The sequence below is a fragment of the Engraulis encrasicolus genome, chromosome 14 (assembly GCF_034702125.1).
Source record: "Engraulis encrasicolus isolate BLACKSEA-1 chromosome 14, IST_EnEncr_1.0, whole genome shotgun sequence".
NCBI classification, from domain to species: domain Eukaryota; kingdom Metazoa; phylum Chordata; class Actinopteri; order Clupeiformes; family Engraulidae; genus Engraulis; species Engraulis encrasicolus.
This window is the reverse complement of record NC_085870.1, coordinates 15,098,998-15,111,377: the sequence shown is the minus strand read 5'-3', so window position 1 is coordinate 15,111,377 and position 12,380 is coordinate 15,098,998. Positions and strand designations below refer to the sequence as shown.

The 12,380-nt window shown below is 41.5% G+C and overlaps 1 protein-coding gene across 3 annotated transcripts; it reads right to left on the bottom strand.

Moving 5' to 3' along the window:
- Positions 1-5,985: 5,985 nt before the first annotated feature.
- On the bottom strand, positions 5,986-12,368 carry ccdc174 (coiled-coil domain containing 174). Of its 3 annotated transcripts, none has more exons than XM_063215036.1 (11): positions 12,064-12,368; positions 11,595-11,711; positions 11,332-11,432; positions 10,872-10,930; positions 10,363-10,525; positions 9,893-9,988; positions 8,902-9,038; positions 8,465-8,559; positions 8,039-8,168; positions 7,326-7,481; positions 5,986-6,824 (listed from the first exon to the last, which is right to left on the bottom strand). In XM_063215036.1, the coding sequence occupies exons 1-11, from the start codon at positions 12,100-12,102 to the stop codon at positions 6,457-6,459; spliced, it is 1,461 nt and encodes a 486-aa protein (XP_063071106.1). In that variant the 5' UTR covers positions 12,103-12,368; the 3' UTR covers positions 5,986-6,456. The 3 variants fall into 3 exon arrangements, with proteins under 3 accessions (XP_063071106.1, XP_063071107.1, XP_063071108.1); XM_063215037.1 differs by having other exon boundaries at positions 7,326-7,478; XM_063215038.1 differs by having other exon boundaries at positions 11,332-11,429.
- Positions 12,369-12,380: the final 12 nt, after the last annotated feature.

The following is a 12,380-nucleotide window of genomic DNA, read 5'->3' as shown; positions in this document are numbered from 1 at the left end:
AATTATCACTTGTATGTACATTTTTGTAAACCTGGGGAAAAATGTCCTGTCATTTCAGCTCCTATGTCAAATGCTTTAATTGTATTTTCTGTGCGACTGTAATTTAATAAAAAAAATGTACATATGAACATGTGCTGGACTGCAACAGTTTTATTTCTGTACAAAACTGATGTGAAAATAATAGAATCAGTACAATGATTAAGTTATTGAGCTATTTAAAAAATGTCTGTTCATTTTCATAACTTTTTCATCACTGTTCATCCACTGTTCCTCAAGCAGAGGGAAATGCAAAAATAAAAAAAAACAAGTCCGACAGGCGGACAACAGATGCGTCCGTCTATGCCCGTTCTGAACCTTTTTTGCCCAAACGCCCCCTTGGCCTCCTCATAACCTGTCAAGGCAATTTATCAATAAGCCTACCATGTACTGTATAAGCCTGGATTTGAAAAAGTACCATAGGATTTCAACAGTGTTGGGCAATTTACTGAAAAACTGTAATGCATTGCTGATTACATGTTACTGTCTTTTCAAAATAATCCCTTACACTACATTTAGCAATGTGGGGACCTAAGGCGAATTTAGCTTAGGGGGGCCATCGGTCCATCCCATATCACATTTTTTTTAACATAAAATCTCTATTTTTGTTAGGCTATTTTTTTTTTTTTTAAATCACTTTTTTTTTTTTTTTTTTTATTACAAACATAAAAAACAGGCAAACATTACAACCCTTTCTGGACAGATTTCAATGAATAGGCTATTTGCAATTTTGCATAGGCCTACATTAAATAAACTAAAATGTGAAATTCTCTTTTCACTTTAATATGAGAGCAGTGATGTCCCCCCCTCACTGAAGTGTTATTTCATGTGTGAGCATGATGCTGTCACCTATTTGAAGTGACGTTGATGTTGGATTTCATGGAATACTTTTAAATGCCGCTTTGGGAAGAAAACAGAGTAGGCGACAGGTGAACTGTATTTCTGTCAAAACAGTGGTTTGCAGGCGTTTGCGTTTTCACGTGGATATTGTCTTCGTGGACCGTAACAGACAAACCGTAAGTTCCATAAACTAATCAATGAGACATTGGCTACGTGTACATGATGTTTTTAAGTCCGATTTAATAAATGCGATTTAAATAGATCGGATTAAGAGTTATTTTGCGATGTGTATACATGGCACTTTCACTTAAATGCGATTAAACGTCTGGGGAAAATAAAGCATTGCGATTGGACTGAGGACGCACGTGCTGAGCGAGCCAAATAAGGCACGGGGGCGTGGTTCAATGCCACCGAGATGCAGGTCATCTTCCCCACGAAAATCGTTGCCTCAGGCGGACTGAAATCACAACATTTCCCCCTTTCTCCCTGGATCATTTACAATGCTACATTAGCTACCCTGTTAGCATAGAAAAACGAGTGGTCAAATGGTAATGTGGAGTAACTTTGTTGTGCTTCATTACTTCGTGGGGCACTTTTACATCAATATATGGAAGCCACAACATTTATAGTCGCTTAGGGACTTTAAATTAAGCAAAACTTTCATGTGAAAATCAACAGGAAGTGCCGCCATGTTTTTCTCACTGACAACAAAGAAAATGGAATCTTGTACAAGAACGACAACTAGCTGGTGTGGCCAGGAGTGGCACTGCAGCTATGTTATCGCAGCCAAGTAAATAATGAATGGGTGCCAATGGGGCTGTACGCTTCTCTTAGAACTATCTGCCGGTGTGATTTTTTCCCTGGAAACAATGAAGTCGCGTTCGATAGATATGAGTAAGTGAAAGCATTTGCCGACACGTTTGCATCTTGTCAAGTGTTAGATTCGTGAAAATGACCCTTATTTCAACTATAGCAATGACATAACACGTGACAATCGACTTTACGGCACTACGCCATTTGTTTTGTAGTTTTAAGTCTGACTTCAGATGTCGATGTGTTTAAAGTTATGTTAGGATTGTTGCGGACACCTGTTATTTATTGCATTTAAGGTGGTGGAAAAGCGGCATGTGTACATGGGGTAAAGGAAATGACTGCGCTCATCCTTAAGAATTTGGGCACCTTCAATTAACATGTTGGACGGTGGTGGGGGTTGAGGTGTGTGACCGTAGATGTCTCTGCTAGGAGGATCAGTCAGAGTACGTCTCTCGTCAGCTCTGGTCGTGAATAGTCGCAGAGATTCCTCAGCCAGCAGGTATTAGCCGAATGCTAGCGTGTTGCAGGACAAAACTAACACGTCTTTGGGAGAACAAAGCCATGTCAGGAACCTTTAACTTCACTTCTAATACAACTTCCATGATAAGGTACAGAATGTGCACACATCTTTACAAACCAGAGAACAGAATCGTCACAAATCCCTGCTGAGCCATTTAGCCCAATAGGCTCCCATTCATCTTTTACTTGGCTGCGTGCGCCAACGGGGCTATAATGGGAGTCAATAGAGCTCTTCAGCGTTGACGTCAACTTGTATGCGGCGTTTGGACTACCGGTTCCATGGCGATTTTTTACATTGCAAAACGCCATAGAGATTCAGGTTTGGCAAAAATATAAGTTGCACGGCAACAACGAACATTAGCGTGTCCCCGCATCCCTTTCTCATTAGTGGAACGGATCGTATCATCATGTTGGTGTATTCACATGTTAAATCATGACGATTATAATTCAATATTGCTAACCCCTTTCTGATCATTAAAACTTCCGAACTACATACTTTCCTTTGGTTGCCATGGTTACAACCCTCCGCACGTACATGCCGTTAGATACAGGCGCCGCTTCTGTAGTCGCCAAAAGCTTCCGGGTTTAGCATATGGACGCAACATCGTATTTATGTCGAAGTTTGACACAAAATGATCAACCATGTCATACCTACAGCCTATTTTTAACACCCTCGACAGTTTGCGGGGGTTCGCTAAGCGCGTGCTTGCACTCGGAGCTTATTTGAAATTTACCCCTATTCATTCCCAATGGAGGCCGGAAGCCGATAGGAACCAGGACGTCCTTAAATGCTAACATGAAAGACTACAATCTACTACATGCTTCCGCTTCCGCTGAAGAACTCTATGACAGACGCCTATCTCATAGCTTAGAACCACAGTGGGTTTACATACAGTGTTGAATCTCGCCCTCAAACCCGTGCCTGCAGTTCACCTGGGGAGCGCTGTCGAGACAGCAGAGCTCATAAGGCTGGCGCTAATAACTGACAATTGTGCTCGCTGTCTGCTGAAACTTGACAATATTACTGTAAGTTCTGAGAAACCAATGTGGATTTCAATGAAATGTACAATAACCTGGGAATTATGTCCTTCTGATTTCCTACAGCGTTGGCATTTATGAATCAGGCTCCGCTAGCATCTTGCTAACAAAATTGCTTTACGGTCGTCGTGATCACAGCAATGCAGCCGGCCGACCAATCTAAACGCAGTGTGTGAAGCCACTCGTGACGTCATATTGACAATAAAGACGTATTTTACAAAGATCCAGCAAGTTTAAACATTCAAACTAACTGCTGTTTGAAAGGATAATCTATCCTGCCTTTTGGAAAAATAAAATGAAACGATGATACCAATTCTCTCCCAAAGCAATGGCAGCATCGTGGTTGAGCTCCATGCGACCCCATTCATTTCAACAGCCTCTGCGCTCCTTGGCGCTCCTCTGCGCTGTCTGGATGGCGCCACTTAGTGGACAGTACCACCCGGAAAAAGTAGCGAGATTCCTCTCTCGTATTACCCATAAACTCTCTCTGTTAGGACATTTCTGGTTTGCACGCATGATCTCCAGGCCAAAACTAAGCGACTGCCACCTTTTGGACACAAGAGGGAATCACAGGAGGGAATCACAATTCAGAAACGCATCACGGGAGGGAAACACATCACGGGAGGGCGGACGGACGGACGGAGGGACGGACGGACGGACACCAAAGCCTCTTATAGAGATGCGTGGGACGCATCTAAAAACCTCAAAATTCCACAATATTTTACCATTGCCACACACACATACATACATATATACACANCAGTGGCGTCTTTTGGTCATAAAAATTAGGGAGGACAAGGAGGTGGTCAGTCGAATAGATGCAGGTAAATGGGGTTAGTAATGGCAGATGTTTAGTATTAGGTTGTAGGCCTACTAGGCAACTTAACTGATATGGCATTGTGTTGTCTGGAAAGCTGTATGACATCTATAAAATAATTGCAACAAACTTTGTATAATATATTATCATACCTGCCCAAAGTGTTTGAGGGGAAAGAAAGAGAAGAGTGAAGAAAAATATTATAGAAAGTAGAAAGTTTCATAGGGAGTATATTTAACTTTGACCAAAGGCAGCATGGCATTTCACCATGTCAGTTGTGTGTGTGTGTGTGTGTTGTTGTTTTTTTTTTACCATATAAATGGACAATTCTGAAGACTCTAGGAATGCCTAGGACGTTGAGTGACATAGAATATCCTAAGGGTTTGAAACTCAACTCCTTCCAACATATTCTTACATATTTTTTAAACATTTTAAACCGCTTCCATTATCTTATTTTTAAAATCTTATTTATGATTCATAACATGGTACATGGCCTACGAGGTTGTAGTCGCCTATCCGTTTTGCGTTTGAACCTGCGTTGAGAGCAACAGCAGCGCAGCTGTGGAAGGAGGAGCTGACGAGCCTTGTCTATGGAACGCTGTGCGTCTGATTATTGGCTATTTCACTACAGTATCATTAGGCCTAGGTTCCGAATAAAAAAATACGTCCTACATATTACTTTGTAAATCCGTGCCTAGTATTCCAAATTCCACCCAAATGAAACTACATTACATGATGTAGGCTACATGTTTGAAGTTTAGCCAGAGTTTTATGAAGAGTTTAAAGCTTCGTGCTGTCATGTTTCTCGTCTTGAGGAGGGAGAACAGAACGCCAGTCTAGGGTCAGTGCATTCAGCCAAAAGCATTCTTATTCCCATTTGTAAATAATCCTCTTTTCGGAGAAAAGCACGACGGAGAAACGCAATGACAAGCATTGAGACTATCATTTGTGCACGTAGGACATGCTGAAACAAGACTACCTTTTAAAAACGTTGATGATGGTCCGACCATTTGAATAAATGCGATTTGCATCCGTGCTTCGCTTGCATTGGGTCGAGCGACTATAAACACACTGACCTTTCCACTTGGTTTTCAATCTAAATCCAGGGAGTGACATTGCACGATTCACAACATGAAAACAGTTGATCTTTCATTTCTATTTAATTTATTAAGGGTTCATAAAATATTCGCCAATTACTCCAAACTTTCCACTGTCTGCTGCCGCATTCTTCTCACACGGTAGATTTGTATATTGTTGTCATGACGACCGAGTCCATGCTTGTCGTCTGTCAACCCAACTCGTCAAATTCTGATTGGCTTTTGATAAATTCAGCTTCGCTGATAGGCAGATTACTTCCATGGCTCTAGACCCGCCTAAAGGGAGGAAAGTCCTCCCTATGCTCCATTCACTTCAATGTTAAAAAGTAAAGCCCGCGCTACGCCCGAGTTTTCACCATTTACAATGGAAGTCAATGAGGATGGAAGGGAGGACGGTCCTCCAAGGTCTATTATGTGAATTATAAGCGCTAAAGTATATGTTTTTATCGCTAAATAGCTATAAAATACTAACAATTATATAACAAAGATATAATAAATATGTTTTGTTTTCTGTAATTTATACTGGAAGATATGGCTTATATTTTGAGGGAGGATGGTCCTCCCTTTCCTCAATGGCAAATACGCCATTGATACATACATACATACATACATACATACATACATACATACATACATACATATATATATATATATATATATATATATATATGTATGTGTATGTGTATGTGTATGTATGTGTATATATGTATGTATGTATGTATGTATGTATGTATGTGTATATATGTATGTATGTATGTATGTATGTATGTATGTGTATATATATATATATATATATATATATATATATATATATATATATATATATATATATATAAATTTAGTATTCCATCACTGTGTGGAATCTATTTCAGTGAAACATATGCTATAGTGGATTTCTTCCTGAATTGCATACAGTGTCTTGGCAGAAAGTAGTACAGTAGGAATAGTCTCGCGTGCAATCCTACTCCTAAGAGAGCCACTGGGCTTGATATCTTGATGTCTTTATATGTTTTATTCTTTGCACAATCTAATATTCCACAGATGTACAGTATTACTCTCTAGACCCATTGTGAAGAGAAACATTTGACAGTGAAAAAAATTCAGCTATGGAATTTCTTTCAGCTGAGAGAAAAAACACACAGTATGTTTACCGTTTCAAATACGGGGCCAGTCGGCAGAATTCTTGTAGCAAGGAGGGTTTGGATTGAGGAATAGTCTCTATCGCACACAAAGTCCAACAGTGGAACCCCTCTAACAACTGAGCCCTGCTTTGGGTAAGAGTTTGAGGATGGTAAACTACGCAGAGTTCTTGTAGAAAGATAGCATGTCATCCAGACTCTGTTCAGGCTTCTGCTGTGTTGGCTGGCGCTGAGGCTGAGAGGGAGGACCGGATGACGAGTGGCTTGATGACGGCTGCGCTTTGTTGTACGCCGTATGCTGCCGAGATGTTGATGTGTGCGATTGTGTCCCACTCCCACTCCCACTTCCACTCCCTCCCCATTTGAAGGACAGCTTGGCTTTGCTGTGGTCATCCCCACTGAAGATCCTGCTGCTGCCACCGCTGCCCCCAGAGCGTCCCTGGGAGCTGAAGTATGCAGAAGGTGGAGCAAACTCTGAGTCCCTTTCGTCGCGCCGGTCGCTCACCCACTGGTTCCACATAAACTCTGCACAACACATACACACACACACACACACGCACACACACACACACACACACACACACACACACACACACAGGACGTTGCATTAGGGGACTTGCCAGCAAGGGGTCCTAGCAGTGTGCAACTATCCATGAGGAACCCCAGAAACTCCCCAGTCATAAAAAATCAAGAAAGAGGTCCTTTTGTCTGGCCCAATAATCTGACAGTGTTGTCATGGCAAATTTTTTTGTTGCCGATAAAACTAAAAGTGAAATATATTCCCTTGCTGTTAATGTTTAGGAATTGTTTTGATCTGTGCACCGTTGAGCGTTATGTACTTAGATTAATACAAATTGCAATAAATGGGTGATCCTCATAATAATACTAAGGTGAAAATGTGTATGTACTTTGTCCGTGGTCCCACATACTGATGTGGGGACCTTCAGACTTGGTATCTTGATCGTGTGTGTGTGTGTGTGTGTGTGTGTGTGTGTGTGTACTGTATGTGTGTGTGTGTGTGTATACCTTTCCCGCGGTCCCACTCCCTGACGTGTGGAACTCCAGGCTTGGTGTCCTTCCTCTCCTGCACCTCCACCTCCACCTTGGGCATGGACAGAGGCTCAGGGCCCTCTTCAACACCCTCCTCATCCTCATCCTCTTCATCCTGCACCGCATCACCTGCTGACAGCCAACATCAGATGGTAGAGGCATCAGGCAACAATAACCTTCATTGCCAACCCATAGATTTACATCTGTACAATAGTCTGGCCCATAATAGCTGTTCCTTTTATTAACCTGGCGTAAAACATTTTCAAAAAAAAAAAAAAGCCTGCCTCCTTTAGTAGCCTGTGTCACAGCTGGTGACCCTTTATCTGAGGCAAATATGGCTTTTTTTTGTTTTTAACAAGAATTTGTAACAGTTTTAACATTTTTAACAGGTCCAACCTGTTTGTATTAATAGATTAGATTAGATTAGATAACACTTCATCGTCTGTTACACATGAACCAGAAAATTGCCTTAGGCGTGGCTTCAGTGATTCTCACAGACATTAGACAAGACTTGACAAAACAGGACAAAAACAAGACAAATACCGTAATAGTAGCTATTATTTGAGGAATTACAAAACCCTGATATCAAACTTGCAAATCTCTAAATTGAAATGACAAGTGTTATCCCTTCCCTTCCGCAGCCCCTGGGGATTAATAAAGTTACTCTACTCTACCCTTCCCTTCCATACCTGTGTCCTCCTCTCCTCCATCCAGCTTGCCCTTCTTCATCTTCCTCATCCTCACTTTGGCCAGTCGAGCCTGCAGCAGAGCCTTCCTCTTCTCCTTCAGACGCTCTCGCTTGCTGCGCTGGTCTGTTGTCTGGCAGGAGAGCAGATGATATGGGGGGAAGGGAGGAGGGGGTAATGTGTGAGAAGGAATGAGAGTTCATAAGGGTAGAAGCAGGCTTAAAAATAAAACCATTTTTATGATCTTAGTAGAAACTGAAAAATAGGAAACATACAAAACAAAACAACAGTAAAAATTGTACTATGCATAAACCAACAGCTTTTATTACAGATGCACTACAATGTTCTGGCTTTATCAATGTTGGTAAAAAAAAATCATACAGCCACATTGTAGGACATTTGACACACGCATGTGTTGTCTTCCATTACCTGGTCCCTCAGCATGTCGAGGGTTTCTCTCTGCTTCTTTCTCGCCAGTTCATCCTGAGCAAATGCGAAGTAGCCCACACCAAGCTCTCTCGCCTCTGCCAATCACAAACATAAAAAACATTTTACTTTTTTTTTGCAAAGCAACTTGCACTTAACAGACAGGGTATAGAAAAGCCACTTGTCCTGTGCAGAGCATTTACTGAACACAACATCTGAAGCATGATTTACTACTGCTAAACATGCACAGAAGTGACTGATGTTCAGTTAAACATAAACCGCAAATTACTACTTATTACTGCAAATTCTGTTAATATATGCTATTTGTTTCTGATTAGATGCTGAACTGCATTTAAACTGTCCTAAATGTGTAATGACATTTACAATGAATATATTCTAATCTAATCATAAGGCAAATGTGTATGCATAGTGCCACTCACCCTGTTCCCTGATGTCCTCATAGTGGATGGGCCCCACTGGTCTCTTCATGGCCTCCTCCTCCTCCCTCTCCCACTGCTCCCTCTGGTTCTCCCTGCGCATGTCCTCAGACAGCAGGCTCTTGTCACCGCTCCCCAGTCTAAACGCACGCACACGCACGAGTACGCACGCACACACACACACACACACACACACATCAGATGTGCAATGGAATGTGTCAGAACAACCATCAACCCCTGAGCAAAAAACTAACAGCTCTTCGTAAATTAACATCAAATCTCCTTTTGCAGTAGCACATGATGGTGAGAACAGGTTTATGAATGAACAACATATAAAATATATGCGCTTCATCTGGTGACACTGATGAGGAATCCTATTCTATGGTGGGGGCAACACTGGCATGAAGAACTATATAGATGCTACCAATTAAGGATGTGTGAAGTGAACCATGACAAATGTCTCTTAATTGGTAACACAGTTGCTAAAAAGCTTTAGAAACACTGTTCGTAAATGAGTAAGAAATGCTTTGTTAACACAACAGACACATCACAGTAACAGCAGTCCTGGAAGTTTGTCCTCTAAAGAGCAAAATGATTAAGCCACTGAATATAGAAGTGCCCGGCAGGTAAACAAGCATCAAACTTTTCCAGCAGGAACAGATTCCCGCTCTGCTGTGAAAATGTAGGCTGGTTCTTACTCATTCACAAACATTTTAAAAGTTTTGTTTATAATAAGTTCATTGAAATGAGCTAATAAAGTGTCAATAACGCATTTAAGGGACTGTTATTCTAAAATGTGCAATAATTCCAATTAATTAACATGCCATAGGTCTTATGATGTGGGGGCAGCAGATAGTAAAAAGATTTATTGTCTATGCAAGTGGTAGTCAGAAATGACGGAATGATTGTTACTGCAGTAGAGCGAGCGTCTCTTTCTCTGCTGCTCTGGAAACACTACCATGAAGAGCTGTAGCTCTTTCCTATTACGGCATACCTGTTTTTCTGAAAATCCTGATCCATTTTCTGGAAGTCGGGCAGGTCTTTCCGTAAACATTTCCGCGATCTTCCCAATGCATCCACATATTCCACCCTGAAATAGTGACAAAGAGTAGACAATAATTACTTGACCCAAACTCTGTAAGCACACAACTACAGTTTTACGTACGCAAATTCAAATTACAATTTATCTGTAGGGTTCTTATTCCTTCTGACCATCTTGTCAAAACAGTTTAAGTTATACGCTGCAAGTACATTGTACAGTCAATTGCAAGATGCAATTCAAGCTCCAAAAAGGAGCCCAATTGCCTTCAATGATTTTAAAAAGTCAGTAGATAAAAGTCCACTTCATCATTGACCAATGTATCTTTTACAAATAGTATACGAAAAGCAATAGATGAAAGTTCACCACTGTAAAATTAGACTGACATCGTTCTACCATGTACTAATAGAGTGCTTGTACGTTACCATTCTTCGTCTGGGTTCTGTGCGGGTGGCACTGGTACGTGTATGTCCTGCTCCTCTCCATCTCGGTCTCTGGATGTGCCTGAGCTGCTGGTGTGGGCATCTCTCCTCTGGTCTATGATCTTCTGGGTGAAGTCCACCAGGAAGAGACCCTCAGTCTCCTCATCTACACCACACACACACACACACACACACACACACACACACACACACACACACACACACACACACACACACACACACACACACACACACACACACACAAGCTCAGCTCACACCAGCTCAGCTCATACCAAAACTCACCTCTGTTTGCTCTTCAAACTTAATGCTGTATGTATGTGTCTGTGTATGTGTATCTATGTGTATCTCTATGTGTACACTCAGTGATTGAGAGGTAGGTTGGGCATGTTTAAGTGTGTGTGTGTGTGTGTGTGTGTGTGTGTGTGTGTGTGTGTGTGTGTGTGTGTGTGTGTGTGTGTGTGTGTGTGTGTGTGTGTGTGTGTCAGACATACCTGGGAAATCCCCTTTTGTCATCTGTTCATACAGGCGGGCCTTCTCCTCCAGTCTCTTTCTGTCAGGATGAAGGACACATCTTGGCATCAGCTATGAATTGAAACTATGCTGAAAAAAACCCTCCACCGACATCTAAGCATTTACAATAGTAATCTATCTGTAGGCGAGACCAAGGATAGTTGCAAAAGGGGACAGTTGCAACATCTGCTTTTTCTCCCATCAGACACAAGCTAGAGTGATCATACTCACACCGTACATGCTTAGTTGGATGCCCTGGGTACAGTACATAATGAGTATAATCACTCCAACTTGCAACTGTCCCTAATCACCCCTACAGTATTTAACCTTGGCATGCATAATGATTCCTTGCATACAAAAATATGGAAGTAGACAATAACAACGAGCAGTTACTGGCAAAGTAAAAAAAAGTAAAAGTTGGTGCAAACGTTTCCAGCTCACTTTGATTTTTCCAGATTGTTCTCTTCCTCTGCACTCAGTTCCACATCCCTCTGAGCACGTGCAGAGACGCCTTCATTCTGCTTAGCCCAGATGTTGGGCTTCTATGCGCACGTGGACACAAGGAGCTTTATTTGTCACATGCATAGAATTACTAAAAGTGAAACATGGGGTAGTATCAGAGTTGTCTATGTGTAAGTGTGTGTACTTAAAAGTTCAATAGTGCTAAAGTTAGAGGCTACATATGTATATTAGTTATGCCTTACCTTAGATTTGTCTCTGGCAGCAGCCCCTTTGGTAGTGGAAGAACCTCCAGGCTGGGTAAGCTTCTCCTGTCGAAACGACTGTTGTTTCCTATGCAGCTCTGCCTTCAGGTCCACCAGCTGAAGAACATGACCCCAAGTTAGCCCAAACTATAGAATGCAGGCTACACTCGTGATCATCCATGATTAAACTTGCCACCAAAATACCTGTTACATTTCCAAATGAATTGCAGCTACGAGTCTATCACTTTATCCATGCGGCTAAATAATACTAAATGGTTAAAATCTGAAAGCGATCAGGCTATTCTATTATTGTTACCATGTTGATGGAAAGTGTTTTATTCAAATCACAAACCCCCAACCTAGCTCTAGCCAACTAGCTAAGACTGCTAACCTGAGGCAACAATAAATTCCTTATTTGGAAGCGAAATACGAAGCAGGATACCATGTTGTGTTAACTTCACAGACTTACCGAGGAAGCTGTCACATTAAACTGCTTCTTTTTGTCCATGATGACAGGGCGTTTTAATCTGACAGCTCACACAACATTGAATTTCCATTCGTGTGAAAACATTCCTTCTTCTCTTCTTCTAGACCTGCGCGATACCACTGTCGGGTTCTACTGCCTCCTGTGGATTAAGTTGTAACTGCAAGTATGTACACTTCTCGTGGAGCTTTTGGTTAGCTTTTACGCTGTGTTGCGGCTTGTAAACAATAAGACACATTTTATGTGTTCAGTTGTTCTTATTACTAGCTAAGATTGGTTACAGAACAATCGTATCATTGCTC